Source organism: Xiphophorus hellerii, chromosome 14 (assembly GCF_003331165.1).
Source record: "Xiphophorus hellerii strain 12219 chromosome 14, Xiphophorus_hellerii-4.1, whole genome shotgun sequence".
Taxonomy (NCBI): domain Eukaryota; kingdom Metazoa; phylum Chordata; class Actinopteri; order Cyprinodontiformes; family Poeciliidae; genus Xiphophorus; species Xiphophorus hellerii.
In genome coordinates, this window is record NC_045685.1 from 28,213,577 (window position 1) to 28,230,165 (window position 16,589).

General features: G+C 38.2%; 3 protein-coding genes across 7 annotated transcripts in view; 2 read left to right on the forward strand and 1 right to left on the reverse strand.

Moving 5' to 3' along the window:
- LOC116732610 (sodium channel subunit beta-2-like) overlaps positions 1-5,313 on the forward strand; it is a 27,474-nt gene extending 22,161 nt beyond the window's left edge. For 2 of the 3 annotated variants that reach the window (XM_032582927.1, XM_032582929.1), the window contains one exon: positions 4,698-5,313. In XM_032582927.1, coding sequence (XP_032438818.1) covers positions 4,698-4,882 — 185 coding nt within the window. In that variant the 3' untranslated portion in view covers positions 4,883-5,313. The remainder of the gene's footprint in view (positions 1-4,697) is intronic. The other variant, XM_032582926.1, reaches the window with a different exon arrangement.
- Positions 1-16,589, forward strand: part of LOC116732561 (muscle M-line assembly protein unc-89-like) — a 444,643-nt gene that overhangs the window by 74,983 nt on the left and 353,071 nt on the right. The gene's annotated exons all lie outside the window — the stretch shown is intronic.
- Positions 1-16,589, reverse strand: part of LOC116732614 (high affinity immunoglobulin gamma Fc receptor I-like) — a 75,594-nt gene that overhangs the window by 40,453 nt on the left and 18,552 nt on the right. Inside the window, exons 1-2 of one of the 3 annotated variants that reach the window (XM_032582939.1) lie at positions 9,643-9,730; positions 5,345-5,587 (exon numbers count right to left, since the gene is read on the reverse strand). The exons of 1 other annotated variant lie outside the window; for it this stretch is intronic. The gene's annotated coding sequence lies outside the window, so the exon portion shown is untranslated. Of the gene's footprint in view, positions 1-5,344; positions 5,937-9,642; positions 9,731-16,589 lie in introns of those variants that run through there. One more of the 3 variants, XM_032582938.1, reaches the window with a different exon arrangement.

Here is a 16,589-nt window from a genome sequence, read left to right on the forward strand (position 1 = left end):
ATCTTCCATTAAGTCTTGCTGTGAAAATAAACTATTAATTAAACATTGATTGATCTTTGACCTCTCTATATGATCCAGACTGATTTTAAAATAAAAATAGTTTAATGTTTGTTCTAGTTGAGTTTCTATCGACTGTAAAACCTGGTTTGGTTTAACAACCAGAGTCACAGTTTTATAAACTAAATGGTTTAACTGAAAACTAAACTAAATATTGAATTTAAATAAAAGCAGGAAAGTAAGAAAAGTTTCTATGGTCACAAAATGGCCGCCAGCCGACGCATCATTTCCTCAAGAAACAGAAAGTGGTTAGAAAACAAATGATCCACAACTGGTCACCATGACGACCAGGTTACCACAAACACGACTTTCTGACCATCAACGTCATCAAAGCTTTTAAAAAATGACATTTAGTTCAAATAGTTCAACTTGATCAAATCAGACGTTTGGAAAAAAAAGTTTTTATCTGTTGAACCAACATCTGATTATTTACTGTTGGACTGAAGCTTGAAGGAGGAAGTGAGGACATGCAGGGTGTCCTTATTTACCTGTTAGTCTGACTGGAGCCAAAACAGCTGAGGACCTCAGACTGGGGCCCATCAGGACCCATCAGGACCCATCAGAACCTCAGACTGGGGCCCATCAGAACCTCAGACTGGGACCCATCAGGACCCATCAGAACCCATCAGGACCCATCAGAACCTCGTCTGTTCTGGTTCCGTGTGAATTAAAGAACCAAAAAGAAGCAGAACTTTCTCACTTCCACATTTTCTGAGGATTTTCCCAGGATCTGGACCTGCTTTCTGTTTGGTTACCAAATGAAACAGAATCTGGTTTTGCATAAACAAATGATCCAACAGCAGGTTTTGGATCAGAACTGGGAGAACTGGTCTGAACACTGGACTCTTTAATCTGGACCAGATCATATCATCTGACTGTTTCCATTTTAGATAACAAATTATGTTCAATCATATCTTATAGAATCTATAGTTAATAAATGCTTAAATAATAAGATTTATTCTCATCTTCACTCAGTTCCTGATGATCATCAGACATTCAGGAAACAATCAGTGACAGTTCTCCAGACTGGACTGGAGGAGGCGCTGTTCTCAACCAATGAACTGAGTGATCCTCATCGCCCTTCTGCTCCTGCTTCTTCCTGTTTCCTTCGCAGCTCGTGGATTATCGGTGTTTCCGAATATTTGATATTTTATTGATTATTGGCCGACAAACAGCAAATATAATCAGGTTTAATGTTAAAGTGAATCTTCTGGTGCTTTGTTGTTTCTATGTAATGTCGCGGTAAGAGAAATAGGAGAAACTGTGACGGTGGATTGAAACCAGGAAATGGATTCTCTAGCAGCGACTTCATTGTTTTCGGCTCTGAACTTCATCATCATCATCTTCATCTCTTCTGTCTCTACAGGCGAGTTTCTGGAGAAAAACTTCAGATTCAAAGTTATTTAGATCAGAGATCCAGCGATAGTTAAAGTGACGCTATCCACGGAGACACGTGTTGACGTAATGATGACGATCCTGCTCATTGTTTCTGGGACCAGTTAGTTTCTGGGACCTGGTAGTTTCTGGGACCAGTTAGTTTCTGGAACCAGTTAGTTTCTGGGACCAGTTAGTTTCTGGGACCAGTTAGTTTCTGGGACCAGTTAGTTTGTGGGACCAGGTAGTTTCTGGAACCAGTTAGCTCTCGTTCCCAGTAAACAGACTAGATCATCACAATCAGTGACACCAGGCGTTGAACCGTCTAGTAAAGCCTGTTGAACCTTAAAGACGTTGAGACGGTTCTGGTTCTGGTTCTGGTTCTGGTGGTTCCTCCTCCAGGGCCCTTTGCTCTCTTTGTTTGATCCAAACCCTTAAAAATATAAAAACTATCAGATTTTCTAGAGGAAACTGACTTTTATAATCAGGATGATGTTTGTTGCTGTGTTAGAATCATTAGAAGGATTTTATTACTGATTAGATTTTTAGTTAATTTGTTAATTTGTTCTCTGATCAGTTTTCTCATGACCATCAAACATGATCTAAACTGTTTGGCCTTATAAACGTCACCAATCTGGTTCTTTAGCTTTAGAAAAGAATCAAGACTGAAGCTTCAGAACAGAAACAGGACAAATTAATTTATCTTTATGGGACATAAACATTGGATCAGAACTTTTCATTCTGGTGACACCGACCCGTTCAATGACACAAAAACATGATTATTTTAAAAGATCTATTTTGATCAATAAGTTGTTTTTGCAGGTTATCAATCAGGTTTTGTGGTTTGTATCAATTGTTTCAACATCCTGTTCAGAATAAATCCTTTATGATTATTTCTAATGTGTTTACTGCTTTTTATTTATCATGTTTATATTTTAATGTGATCAACAGTCTAGTGCTGCTTCAGTAGAAAATATCTTCATGTAAAACCTGTTTTGTTTACAACAGTAAAATAACTCAGTAGCTTCTTCCTGATCCTATCAGGTATCACTCCCACTGCATTCTGGGACTTGTAGTCCTTTCTGCTCTGTATGGAGAAATGAATCCCTTCATGTTTTGGTCTTTGTAGCATCACTGTTCTGATGTTAAAGGCAGAAACTCTTATACAGCTGAATAAATGACCTTTAACCTCTCTGCTCTGTTTCCTCTTACAGATCAGACAAACATCACAGCTGAAGTTGGACAGGAAACATTTCTGCCCTGCAGATCTCCTGATAATAAACCTGCTGTGTTTGTTGAGTGGAGGAGATCTGATCTGGGGTCAGAATATGTTCTTCTGTACAGAAATAAGAAGATTAATCCAGAAAACCAGCATGTGATGTTTAAGGACCGAGTGGATCTGCAGGACAGACAGATGAAGGATGGAAACGTGTCTTTGGTTCTGAAGAAAGTGACGACTGACGACAGAGGAGCTTATGAATGTCGACTCATTCAGACAGAAACAAACAGCCGGAGGAAAACCATCATCATCATCAACCTGATAGTAACGTCTCCAGGTGAGTTGATGTTTGTTTGTCTCATTTCAGCTGATTGGTCAGAGTGAAACATCTGAGAGTCCAGAAGGTTTGTTATCTGAAACCTCTGAGTTTAGTTTAACTCTCAGTTTGGAAAAAAATCAGGTTTTCTGTTCCAGAAATAGACATTAACTTAAATATATCACCATGGTAACTGATTCCAGTGTTGTAGTATTTAAAACCACTTTTTGATTTTCTCCGTCTTGGACATTAAAGACTCTGGATTTTATTTCAAGACTCAGTCTGGCTGTTGCCTTCCTGTTCAATTTCATTTGATTTAATCAGGGGCGGATCTACTGGGTGGCAATGGGGGGCCGTTTCCACTCCAACTCAGAGCCTTTCCACCCTTGTTGCCTCCCATGGCGACTATGAATTCAATAAATAGTTGTGGCTAATTGGACATTAAGTGCATGAATCTCTCCCAGCTGAGGACCTGGTGTTCACCAGTGTACTCTGTCCAGTAGGGGGCGTTCTCCCTTTTAATAGGAACATTAATAAGGAGAACAACTTGTCATAGTGATGTCATATGATCTCGGTGATGACCCTGAAAGTCCACAGGGACCGAGAAGCCCTAACCCAGACAAGATCATCAGAACCAGGGATGTAACTGTGTGACATGGTTGAAGAACCTGGATTGTGACAGAGGACATGAAATAGTATACAAAATATATTTATACATTCTTTTACAATATTAAAAATAGACTTTATTATTCTAATTTAAAACTCAATAAAGGACAGGAACCCAGGACAACACTAGAATCTGAAACTTAAAAACAACGTCCAACCTTGTACATGTAACCCAAACAGCTTTATCTTGGTGGGAATATACAGAACTTAGAATAAACATATATCAATACAACCAGCAGGTGTGACCTTATTGTAATTTTCCCACATCACACATTTAGCACAAATATCCATGATCCAAATCCTGGTGCAGCTTCACAGCCAGCACGGCGCTGACGCCACTTTTCAAGGATGATGATGTCACCACGCAGCGCCGTCCGCCATCTTGTGTTCCCACCTTTCACTTCAGCTACTATGTAACTAGCCAGTTAGCTTTCCTTCCTTCACACATTAAACCTTCATCCTGTCGTTTTATTTAGCCTCAGTGCTAATTTATCCTCATTCAGCCATTTTCTGTGTTGTTGTTACAGAGTTCACTAATTTAATCCGTTGTTATAAATCCAATGTATTAATAAATGTCCTGCCACCTTATTAATGGATATTGATTTTTAAACAAGATCATAGATTTTTAAAAACTTTACAAGAAAAAAGCAAAACAAAACAAACAAGTTGAAATAATGAACATTGTTAGTCATAAACTTCATTTTTTCTGCTATGATAAAGTTTAAGAAAATAAAATCTGTGTAGATTAGCACTTCAGGTTGACCAATAGAAAAGCTGCTAGCAGCAGGTTATACAAGGATTGTGTTACCATGGCGATATATTGAAAATGTAGCTTTTCATTTTGAACAGGAAATCCAGGATTTTCCTCAAACTCAGAGTTTTTCCATCACCACCTTCTTTCTGACGTTTTCTAGAGATGTTTTAGTTAAGAGTCTAGAAATCAGCTGGTCTGAGGTCAGATGATGATCTGCTGTCATTTTCTACCTGGACATCAAACTAACACCTGGTTCTGTTCTGCAGGTGAACCTGATGGAGGGAACCGAGACGGACCTGCTTCTTGGATTGGTCTGGTGGTTGGTCTGGTGGTAGCTTCAGTTATTTTAGTTGTTTTAATTATTGTTGTTGTTTTTTTTGTTTATTTCATCCGTAAAAAACGTTCATGTTTGAGTCCAAAGTCAAGCCAGAGTTCTGAAGAACCACTTCTAGCTGAGCCGCCTTTAATAGATCAGAACCGACCAGCTGAGCAGTGAGTCCAGTCTGATCTGAAGGATGATGGATCCAGAACCTTCATCATGAATCAGACTGACTGTTTTCATCAGAACCAAACAGAGGAAACCCAAACTGGTATCAGCTGGTTCTGTCCTTCACCAGAACCAAACCAGGCCGTTCCAGAACCGTTCCAGAACCCGTCCAAACTGGACTGAACAGCAGAGACTGAATGATTCATTATTATAGAAACTGAATGAAACTGCAGGCTGGTGTCAGGACCTGCTGACAGTTTTCTTCTTATTTTTTACACCATCTGTCATCCATTACATCACCTGCTGTAACAAACAGCATCTCCAGTTCATGTTTTTTTCTTTCTGCTGGTTTAATTTCACATTTTGTTTTTTGTCCAACTTAAAAAAACAAAATGTGTTTTCTTTAAATTAACTCCCAGACACAGTAAAGTTAATATTTATCTATATAAAACCAGAACCAAAGCAACTAACCTGCTGAGGAGGAGGAGCTCCATCAGGTGGATGATGCTGATTGGACCAGGCTCTGTTCCTGGTTCCTCCATCGTCAGTCAGTCAGAACCAGAACCAGAACCCGTCTCGGTCCTCCGTCTGGTTTTCTGGATCCGTCTGATCTCTGCAGAGGATCAGACTCTGACTGCAGCTCATTTCTGAGGATTTGATCCCAGCAGCTCAGAGTGACGGAGAGTCCAGGATCAGCTGAGATCTTCATCTGATCTGCAGGAGAAACACAAGTTAAACGGATCCAACCGATCCAACAGACCCAACGGATCCAACGGACCCAATGGACCCAACAGACCGCTGGTCTCTGGACCGGGCCGGATCCTCACATCCTGAATGAAAACCTCATGTATCATAAACTGAACTTTACAGGAGAGGAAAGAAAAGCATCAACATTTAAACCATCTGATCAACATTAAATTAACTTTTAATGTTTTCAGTTCAAATGTATCAATAAAACTGCAGATAGAAACTAAAGGTCCAACAGAACCAGCAGCTGGTTGGAAATAAAACATCTGAATCTTAAAACCTTGAAATGCAACAATATTTTAACATGCTTTTTATTAATGTTTATTTATTAAAATAAATAGTTTTATTAAGGATAAAAAACAAAGTGATTCCTGTCAGGGTTTAACATTTACTGAAAATAATTTAAAATCTAAAAAATTCATATTAACAAATGTTACCATTGTTGAGGAAAAATGATTATTTTTAGTGCTTAATACAGTTAATCTTACGGCATGTGTAAAAGGTATATTGAACATTCTTATTTTGAACAAATTTCTTAATTTTGAACAGGTTTGTGTTAAGGATTTAAAACTAAACCATTGATGGGCAAGTATTCAAACTACAGGAACCAAATGCAGATCAAAGGGGATCTCTCAATGAGGCTCCTGCTGTGTTATCAGAGGACAGGAGGCCATAAAATTAGCATCTCCTGCAGGGCAGAATCACTTGAGCCTGGAGGAGAGAAGTCTGTTTGGTTCACAGAAGATCAAAAGTCTTCCAGAACCAACATCTGGGATGGTGTAAAACTGAATACAACATAGAATGTTGAAACCACTAACATTTAATTTCTAAGACATTTTAATAGTACTAATAGCATGTTTTTATTGAAGATTGTATTATCTAATTTTAAAACTACTAATCTAGTAAATGATGAATGTATTTGAAAATTGTACTATCTGTGACAATATCAGAATCAAATGGAAATTGTTTGAATGAAAATGTTTTGTTTAGTATTAGAAAATTGCTCAGGATTTATGCTAAATGGGGTTTTGTGAAGATAACCTTTCTTTGAACCAAATTACTGGATTTAAGTTTCTCCTGAGAATTTATGTAAGGAGAGATAACGGGAGAGACTCCGGATTCCACAGGTATCTGTGAAATCTTATCTCATGTTTTTCTTTACCCAAATGACCGTAGAACCCAGGAGACCAGGACGCAGCTGTTGGCTCTTTTGTTGAAACAGAGAGCAAATGGCCGTTGATCTTTGGCGTAAATTAGGGGGAGTTTCTAAGTTTCTCTGAGTGTCCAAGGTAGCTTCCAGTTGGTCAACCAGAGGTACGCCTTAATTGAATATATTAAAAAGGAAAGACACACCTTCAGTATAAGAGTTCGTGCACAGGAGTAATAATTCAGAAAGCTGCCACTATTTTGCTTTTTTGCATCGGCTCTCTCCAAAGACGCGTCTTTGTTTGTCTGTCTTTGTCTGTATAAGGTAATGAATGTATATCTCTGTTCCTCTGCAGTTTTGTTGTTAATTCATACGTTGCTTTGTATGGGATTAAACTCTGTAACTCTGTGACGTCAATGCGCAGTGTTGTTTTCCTTGTGGCCGCACGTCGCCCGCTGAGAGGACCCGGGAGTTTGAGGAAGAGAGAGAGCCAAACTTTTTTCCAAAGTTAATTTATAAATTATTCTTCCTTAACACCATGGACTGTTCTCCCTGCTGCCCTCTGGAAAGAGGTTCTGCAGCATCCGGTGCAGGTCCACCAGGTTCTGAAACAGCTTTTTCCCACTTGCCATCAGACTGCTGAACTCTTAACTGGACTGCACTCAAAAACTGGTCTCCACTTCATACCTTGCACATGTACATAACTAAATAACTTCTATTTTACTGTCAGTCCTGCACTTTATATTTTATATTCATATTTATATTCATATTTTATACTGTATTTTATTTTATTCTGGAGTAACCTCACAACATTGGAAGCTCAAACATTGTCCTGAGCCGTATGCAACGACATTTGGTTCTGTATACACCCTGTGCATGCAAAATGACAATAAAGTCAGTCTAAGTCTAAGTCTAAGTTAAATCTTAACAAAAACCATTAAAACTATATTATTATTTATCATTATATATAAATTATATTTTTAATTCATTTCCTGATCAGCAGCTTTATTACCAGCTGTAAACATCACGGATCAGGAACCGGTTCATCCGGTCGGTCGGATTGAGGAACGTTCACTGAACCGCAGCTGAAACTCCGAGTTTCTCCTTTTGTCAGTGAAACAAAGAGAAGCAGCTGATTGGCTGAGAGAGTTTAAACCTGATTGGCTGAAAGAGTTAAAACCTGATTGGCTGAAAGAGTTTAAACCTGACCAGCAGCTTCTGTCTCTAAAACAATAAATGACTGAAAACTTTCCAGATAATAAACCACTGATCCCTCTGATCACCTGTAACCTGAACACACCTGGGCTCTGTGCTGACGTCACCTGACAGAACAAACACCACCTAGTGGACGGAGTAGAGTACTGCAGGAGAAATATCCAGAAACAATAGTTGGTTTGTCAAATTTAAATCTATTCAACCTTCTGATGACAATAAATAAAATCATTTTAAAATCTGCTGCTTCTTGTTTCTTCACCCATCAAGTTTATCTGATTGTCTTTAAATAAATATTTTACTTTGATGTTTTTACTAATGTTTAGGGAAAATAAAGTTTATTTTTTGTTGAAATTTTTATAGTTTCTGCTTTTAAATTTTCATCTTCCATTAAGTCTTGCTGTGAAAATAAACTATTAATTAAACATTGATTGATCTTTGACCTCTCTATATGATCCAGACTGATTTTAAAATAAAAATAGTTTAATGTTTGTTCTAGTTGAGTTTCTATCGACTGTAAAACCTGGTTTGGTTTAACAATCAGAGTCACAGTTTTATAAACTAAATGGTTTAACTGAAAACTAAACTAAATATTGAATTTAAATAAAAGCAAGAAAGTAAGAAAAGTTTCTATGGTCACAAAATGGCCGCCAGCCGACGCATCATTTCCTCAAGAAACAGAAAGTGGTTAGAAAACAAATGATCCACAACTGGTCACCATGACGACCAGGTTACCACAAACACGACTTTCTGACGACCAACGTCATCAAAGCTTTTAAAAAATGACATTTAGTTCAAATAGTTCAACTTGATCAAATCAGACGTTTGGAAAAAAAAGTTTTTATCTGTTGAACCAACATCTGATTATTTACTGTTGGACTGAAGCTTGAAGGAGGAAGTGAGGACATGCAGGGTGTCCTTATTTACATGTTAGTCTGACTGGAGCCAAAACAGCTGAGGACCTCAGACTGGGGCCCATCAGGACCCATCAGGACCCATCAGAACCTCAGACTGGGGCCCATCAGAACCTCAGACTGGGACCCATCAGGACCCATCAGAACCTCAGACTGGGGCCCATCAGGACCTCAGACTGGGACCCATCAGAACCCATCAGGACCCATCAGAACCTCGTCTGTTCTGGTTCCGTGTGAATTAAAGAACCAAAAAGAAGCAGAACTTTCTCACTTCCACATTTTCTGAGGATTTTCCCAGGAACTGGACCTGCTTTCTGTTTGGTTACCAAATGAAACAGAATCTGGTTTTGCATAAACAAATGATCCAACAGCAGGTTTTGGATCAGAACTGGGAGAACTGGTCTGAACACTGGACTCTTTAATCTGGACCAGATCATATCATCTGACTGTTTCCATTTTAGATAACAAATTATTTTCAATCATATTTTATAGAATCTATAGTTATTAAATGCTTAAATAATAAGATTTATTCTCATCTTCACTCAGTTCCTGATGATCATCAGACATTCAGGAAACAATCAGTGACACTTTAACTCATGGAAACTTTTTTCTAATAATCAATAGTCACTTTTCCACCATTAATATCTGTGGTGGTGAATTAATATTTACTCTGACAGATTAACAGATTTATTTCTGTGAATAAAATCATTTTCTCTTCTGCTTCATGTCAATCAGAAAGTAAATCTCACCTGAGCGGCTCCCTGCTGATCCATCAGACTGAGATCAGAACCAAACCCAGCCTGTTGTTGGTTTGACAGTCAGCTGTTGGGTCACATGATCCCAGCGGCTCTCCTCATTGGTTCCCAGCAGGAAGGCGTCTCTGTTGCTTCACATAGTTTCTGTTCTTCCTGATTCTTTGACTCCAGTTTCCAGTTTTTCCACCTGCTGAGATTTTAAAGGTGCAGCTCAAACAAACAGCAGCAGAAAAACTTTCTGTTCATGTCAGATTAATGTTTGCTGGAACAGGAACTGACTGGTCAGAAGGTCAGTTTGGATGACATCACGTTCTGCTTCCTGTTAGCTACTGAAATCAATGGGAATAAATGGAAAAGTTTCTCTGCAGCCTGAAAATCCAGAGAATCTGTTCCTGATGTCACATGATGACGGAGATTCACATCAACCAGAACCTGACTGCAGCTCATTTCTGTTCCTGCAGAGAATCACAAACATTCAGTGTTTGAAAGATCCAACGATGATAAATCAAGATGTCTGCAAACAACAAAGCCTTTCTGAGCTGTATGGATAAAGAAGTCTACCAAAATGAGGATCACAGCTGGGTGGCCCCTTTACCATTTTACTCTCCAAGAGCTTCTTCCAAGTAACCAGGAACAAGCAATGAAGCGCCTTGACTCACTTCGAAAAGCTCTGGAGAAAAAGCCAGAAATGAAACAACACTTCAAGGAGTTCATCCAGAAAAGTCTTGATAAAGACCAGCTGAACCAGCTCCCCTTCAGCAGAAGGTAGAGAAAACTGGTATCTTCCAACATTTGGTGTCTGAAACACCAGGACAGATCAGGGTGGAGTTGGATCCAAGTGCTGCTGATGTTCTTCTAAAGAGACCAGACTGGAACAACTCTGATAGGAGATCTTGATCTTCTGAGGTTTCTGAGAACTGGTCGCTGTCACAGCAGATGTTTTCCTGTCAGAGAGGATCAGAGAGATTATCTCCGTTTCCTCTGGTATAAAGATAAAAACCTTGACAAGAACATCGCAGAGTACAGAGTGAAGGTCCAGGTGTTTGGAAACACACCATCACCTGCCGCTGCTGCAGGAGACGAGCTGCTGGACAGGCTGAGGATGAACATGGTTCTGATGCCAGACAGTTTGTGGAGAGACAGTTTCATGTTGACCATCTGTGGTTCTGTGCAGAATTAAATGTTGAGCTGAGATGATGAAATCTAACAGAAATCCAGAGTCGTTGTCCCTGAGAGATTTTCCTGATATGTTGACTTTTACAAGCTGAAACTCTTGTTAACTCATCAAATATACATTTAGGAATCTCTCATTTCTCACAACTATATTTGTTCATGTGAATCTTCAGTTTCTATAGCCGACATTCAAAATGGCTCCTCTGTAGTTCAGATAACAGAGAAACTCTTCATGAAGCTGTAAATGATGAAAACCCTCAGACTTTGTCCTTCAAACCTTTTATCATGTCTGCTGACTTCTGCTCTCTGACCGTAAAGAAACTTTATCAGCAGGAAGTTTAAACACAGTGAATCTGATCTTTCAGTTATAATAATAATCTGATTACTGGGAAAGGGAGAGATCTACCAACAATAAAATACCTTTCATACCAACACGATGAAACTGTTATAAACTGCAGTGTGAGGTGATGAGGCAGCAGGCAGTAGATCCAGGATGAGATGAATAAGGTGATTTAATGATGAAAAACACAAAGTCCAAAATCAGGCAGCACAGCTGAGTGGAAAGCTAAGGCTCGACACTGGTAGCACTGGTACACGAATGGACAGCAAAACCAAAAACCGACAGACTGGAACGAACCATCGACAAGGATCCGACAAAGACACAGAAACACAGGTGACATTAAATACACAGGAGATAATCAGGGAACGAGACACAGCTGGGAACAATCAGGGGGAGACGGGACAACATGGAGACAGAAACTCAAAATAAACACAGAAAAACACAGATCACAACAGAAACTTGTCTGTTATCAGCTTTGATATGATCCAAGTTGAACGTGAAGGAATCTGTCTTTAAGGACATTCCTGTTTTCTACCTGCCTGAACCTGAACTTTTCACTGAATCCTTGGTTTGAAGGAGAGACTCAGAGGAACTGCAGATCTCTCAGCTCTTCTTAGTTTCAACCTGAAATGTCTGGAGGAAACAGGTGAATGTGAACAAGAACATAAATATGATCTGCAGACACAACCAGCCTGGACTCTGAAACACCAAGTTTCAGCAGGTTGTTCTGTTTAAACAGTAAATCTGTGTTTGGCTGCTGAAGCTCTGCAGATGGGAAACCAAGCAGTTTTACTAGGTTAGCATGATGCTAAAGCCACTGCAGCTAAAGCAGAGACACTCTGGAGGAAATCTGACCCTGGTTCTTATTCATTTTATTTTATTTTATTTTATGAGTTTGATACTTTTTAATGTACAAATATAAATGTACATTTTGTACAATATTTGTTTTAATTATCTTCTTCAGCTGGATAATTTCTTTGGATCAGAAAATGATGTTTCAATAACAGCATTATGTTAAAATCTTACCTTTACTCTACATTATATTGTTCTTAAATTTGTTTTTTAAGTACTTTTAATACACTGAACAAAAATCTAAAGGCCCCATGTCAAGTATTGTTGCTATGTGGAGTTAATGGCTGTAAAGGATCATTGCTGACATTTTATTGTACAATATTAATATTTCTGTTGATGTGTGTATAATGTTTAGCCCAACCTGCTGTCAGTGAGCTGCTGTTTTCCTCAGTGCATCTCCTCTGGCTGATCAGACAGAACCAGCAACAACATCCTTGGACTGGACAACAAAAGGCCCCAAAATGTCTCATGATGTCATGAAGCCTCAGATGTTCTGTGGAGCCGTCGGCGTGTTGGATGCAGGGACGTCCACCAGCAGCTGCACGGCTCAGTGTCCGTTATCGGACCGGCAGACCGGCTCTGCTGCAGAACCTCCTCATCCTCGTCGGACCGCTCAGCACCAGACGGCCAGATCGGCTCGTCCATCCGAGGATCGGCTCAGACCAGCTGGTGAGACTATTGGACTGAACGACAGACACATCAAACCTCAGACTGTCTGTAACCGCCTACGGGAAGCCAACTGGGTCAGAACCAGATTCCTCAGCCTGACCCTTATCACGGCTCCAAACGGCCGAACCTCCAAGTTATCAACGCTGATATGAACATCAGTAATTACTGATGTAATACTTTGACTTTCTCCATATATTGCGTAACACAAATGTTCATAAAACTCTTCTGTTTGACATGGAGCCTTTATATTTTTATATTTGTGTGAACCAACATGTGAACAAACATTTTCTCACTGTGGATTTATCTGTGTCTGCTTTTCATGGAAATAATGTAAAACATATAAATGAGATCAACTGATTGTTGAAAGCTTCTGAAACTGAAAGCTTCTGTAATCTGTAATCTGCATCAGATTACAGATGATCTTAACCTGCTGCAGACACAACACAGAGCTGGAACCTGCATGTCTGCTCAAAGCAAAAAGTGTCTGAGTCTTTATTCTTTAGTTAGTGGATCCTTTATCATTACAGTTCATTTTATTTTGCACTGTTAGGATCTTATGGATTCTTTATGGAATCTACAGGGATTAAGATTTTTATAACTAGAGATGTAACTTGGTTCTGCATCTTTTGATTCTTTTTTAAAGCTGTTATTGGCTCTAGAGGCCTTTATTGAGAGGTTAGAAGGAAATCAGGTAATGAGAGGAGGAAGACCCACATCGAGGGTCATCAGGCCTCGAAATAATATTTCTGCTCTAACATATAATCTTAATTAACCTCAGCAGTTCTCTATTTATTGCTGCACTAAGGTTTGCATGCCTTACTTGTGAATATAAATTCTAATATATAAACATTTTGAAGAAATATAAGGTCCACTTAAGATGGATTCAACTTAAATCATAAAGATAAACATTGCTAACGCCAGTAAGCTAAACTTAATATAGTAATTCAACTACATTGATTTAACAGTTGGTCATTGTTGTCATTGCTTTGAAATTCAGGCTGAAATGTCTGAACAACAACCGTATTAAATATTTCAGATTTTGTTTCAGGCTAAATAAGGATTTTATTGTTATGAAGCTTTTATTTTTATGGCTTCATTTCCTGTTAAACAGTATACACAATGTTTATAGAGCTTATTGATTTAAATTGGGAATAAGTATATAAATTTGAAATGATATAAAAGTATTGCAGCCATGTTTCACATTCGGCTCTTTTATTATGTTCTCTGTTACCATCAGTTTTCATGGTTTCAGTTTATTTCATATGGAAACTTCAGTTTCACTCCTTAAAATGTTAACCAGGTTTATTAAGGAAATGTGTTGAATTTGTTCCTCTTTAAAATGTTTCACCTTCCCAGTTTAGAAAATGTTAACCTTCTTGAATCCTTTAAATGATTCCACAGAGTTAATCATAATATTAAGTGTCTTCATCAGAAGAAAGCGGCTGGAATAGGACAGATTCTCAGCTTCTGGTAAAAACAGAACTGAAAGCAGAAACAATTAGTACTTTGATTAGACAAAGCATGTAATGAAAAGCTGGTCCTGTTTTTACTCTGTTAAAGTCCTAACAGAGAACAGAGTCAGCCTGTTCTAATGAGGCTGAATCTGTTTACCTGCTGAGAATCACAATTTGAAATGAAACATCTCGTTTTCCATAATGTGTTTTCCTGACGGTTCAGACTGATGTCAGAGATAAACTTATTTGTTATCCACAGTTTTAGTTACACAAACAAATTGATAACAAAACCCATGATATTTTAACATTAGTGTAAAATTTCAGGTCCTTTACATAAGTTTAAATAAAGATACAGAGAGATTTAACTGGCTGTTGCCTTGCAGCAAGAAGGTCCTGGGTTCGATTCCCGGCCGGGGTCTTTCTGCACTGAGTCTCCATGTTCTCCCTGTGGATGGTGGGTTCTCTCTGGGTACTCCGGCTTCCTCCCACAGTCCAAAAACTGACTGTTAGGTTAATTGGTCTCTCTAAATTCTCCCTAGGTGTGTGTGTGTGTGTGTGTGCATGGTTGTTTGTCTCTGAGTTGCCCTGCGACAGCCTGGCTGGCGACCTGTCCAGGGTGAGAGGTGGTCAGGAACAACCCTCCTGACCGCATTAGGGACAAGGCTGAACAGAAAATGGATGGATACAGAGAGAGAAAGATTAACTAACCTTTAGTCTGGCGTTAAATGCTGCAAATAAAACAACCTTCAATCAAATTCATAAGTTTCATAACTAACCTTGTCGGGTTCACCTGAGCTTCTATTTAAATGATCTGAACCTTTTTTTCCTGAACTTTTAAAGGAACGGTATCTGTCTCCTGGCTAGCAGTGCAGGAGGTAATGAATTATTTTGTCATGGGAGAATTTATTATCTTCATTATTAGACAGAACTGCTAGTTTAGCTTATAAACTAGTTAGACAAGCAACTTTTGTCAACCATTGAACTAGAATTGAGGACATTTGCTTTTTAATGGGAATAAAAATAACATTTACTCCCAATTTTAAGTTTGGTTAAATTGATTCATTTTCTTCTCAAGTTATTATTTTTATGTATTTATTTTGATCAGTTAAATGGCTCAAATTTAGCATTAATTTATCACCTTTTAGATCTTCCTGGTGGACCGTCCCTAGCCCGGGTTGCATGATGGTTCTGGTTCTGCTGATCTTTTCATCCATGGTTGTTGCCAGCCGGTGTGGAGGCCATGTCCTGTGCTCAGCCGCTGCTGTTGCTGGTCTGAGCGTCGTTCACTGCTTCAAATCGTTTTGTTTTAGTTAAATCCCATTTACTGTCAATTTTGATGAATTGAACTTGTAGCTTGTTTGTATTGATTCTTGTGTTGAAGTTATCAGAGGTAACCAATAACCAGACAATTACATCATCATATTAACCATAGATTGAAAAGGAATAGTTATTATATTTCAAAGATTTATTTTCTTACAATCCTGTTTAAAATATATTATTCATAACCTATTACTGTTGCTATGACTGCACTGGTTCACTGTAACAAAACCTGTGTATGTTAACAATTAATGCTAATAATGAACAGCCAAACTCCTAACAGAATATTCTCCTCCACTGATTCATTTCTGTGTAAACAGTCATTTCTTACTGCAGCTGATTTAAATAGTAGGAAATGTGTTTGCAGGAAAAATCAAATCTGATCATTTCAATTATAGTTACAGTAAGAAAACATATTTTTTCAAACTTTGGCACATTGGAACATAAGAAGCAAGTATCTGTTTATATACATTTTTATTTTATGATAATTTTATATCCTAAATAAACTCAATAAAAAGTTTCTGATTAAACAGTCTGTGAAAAATAAAACTCTGTTTATGTAAGACAATTAAACTGCATAAAGGACAAAACCCAAACAATTACTACAATCATTTACTTTACACTCTGAACTCTAGAGAATCAGGGCCACCATAGATTAAAGAAGAAAACTTTCTACATGCAGGAGAAAATTTGACCCAAACAAAATAAAACAAAACTTCTAACAAACAAAAAACATGGAATATTCATAGAAGTAAAAAGAATATTTAGATGTAAAGCTGAATAAATTTGCCAGAAAACAAACTAAAGAATTTACAATATTAAAATTGAAATAATTTCTTGTAAAGTTAAGAAGTTGCATGAAAAAAGCAAATTATAAAGTCAGACATTTGCGACAGAAATATCAGAAGAGATTTAAGTGGTGAATTAGTCAGACGAGTGTTTGGATATTTTCATCCTGGTTCATTTCCTGCATCAGAACTTTTTCCGGGTCCAGTTTCTCCAGAACGGCTTCAGCTGAATCCAGAATCCAGTCAGATGCTGGGAAGTTGCAACATATTTCTGCATCAGGCCTGCAGCTGCAATATTCATGACAATATTTAAGAGTTTTCTTCTGAATACAGTGAACCCTCGTTTTT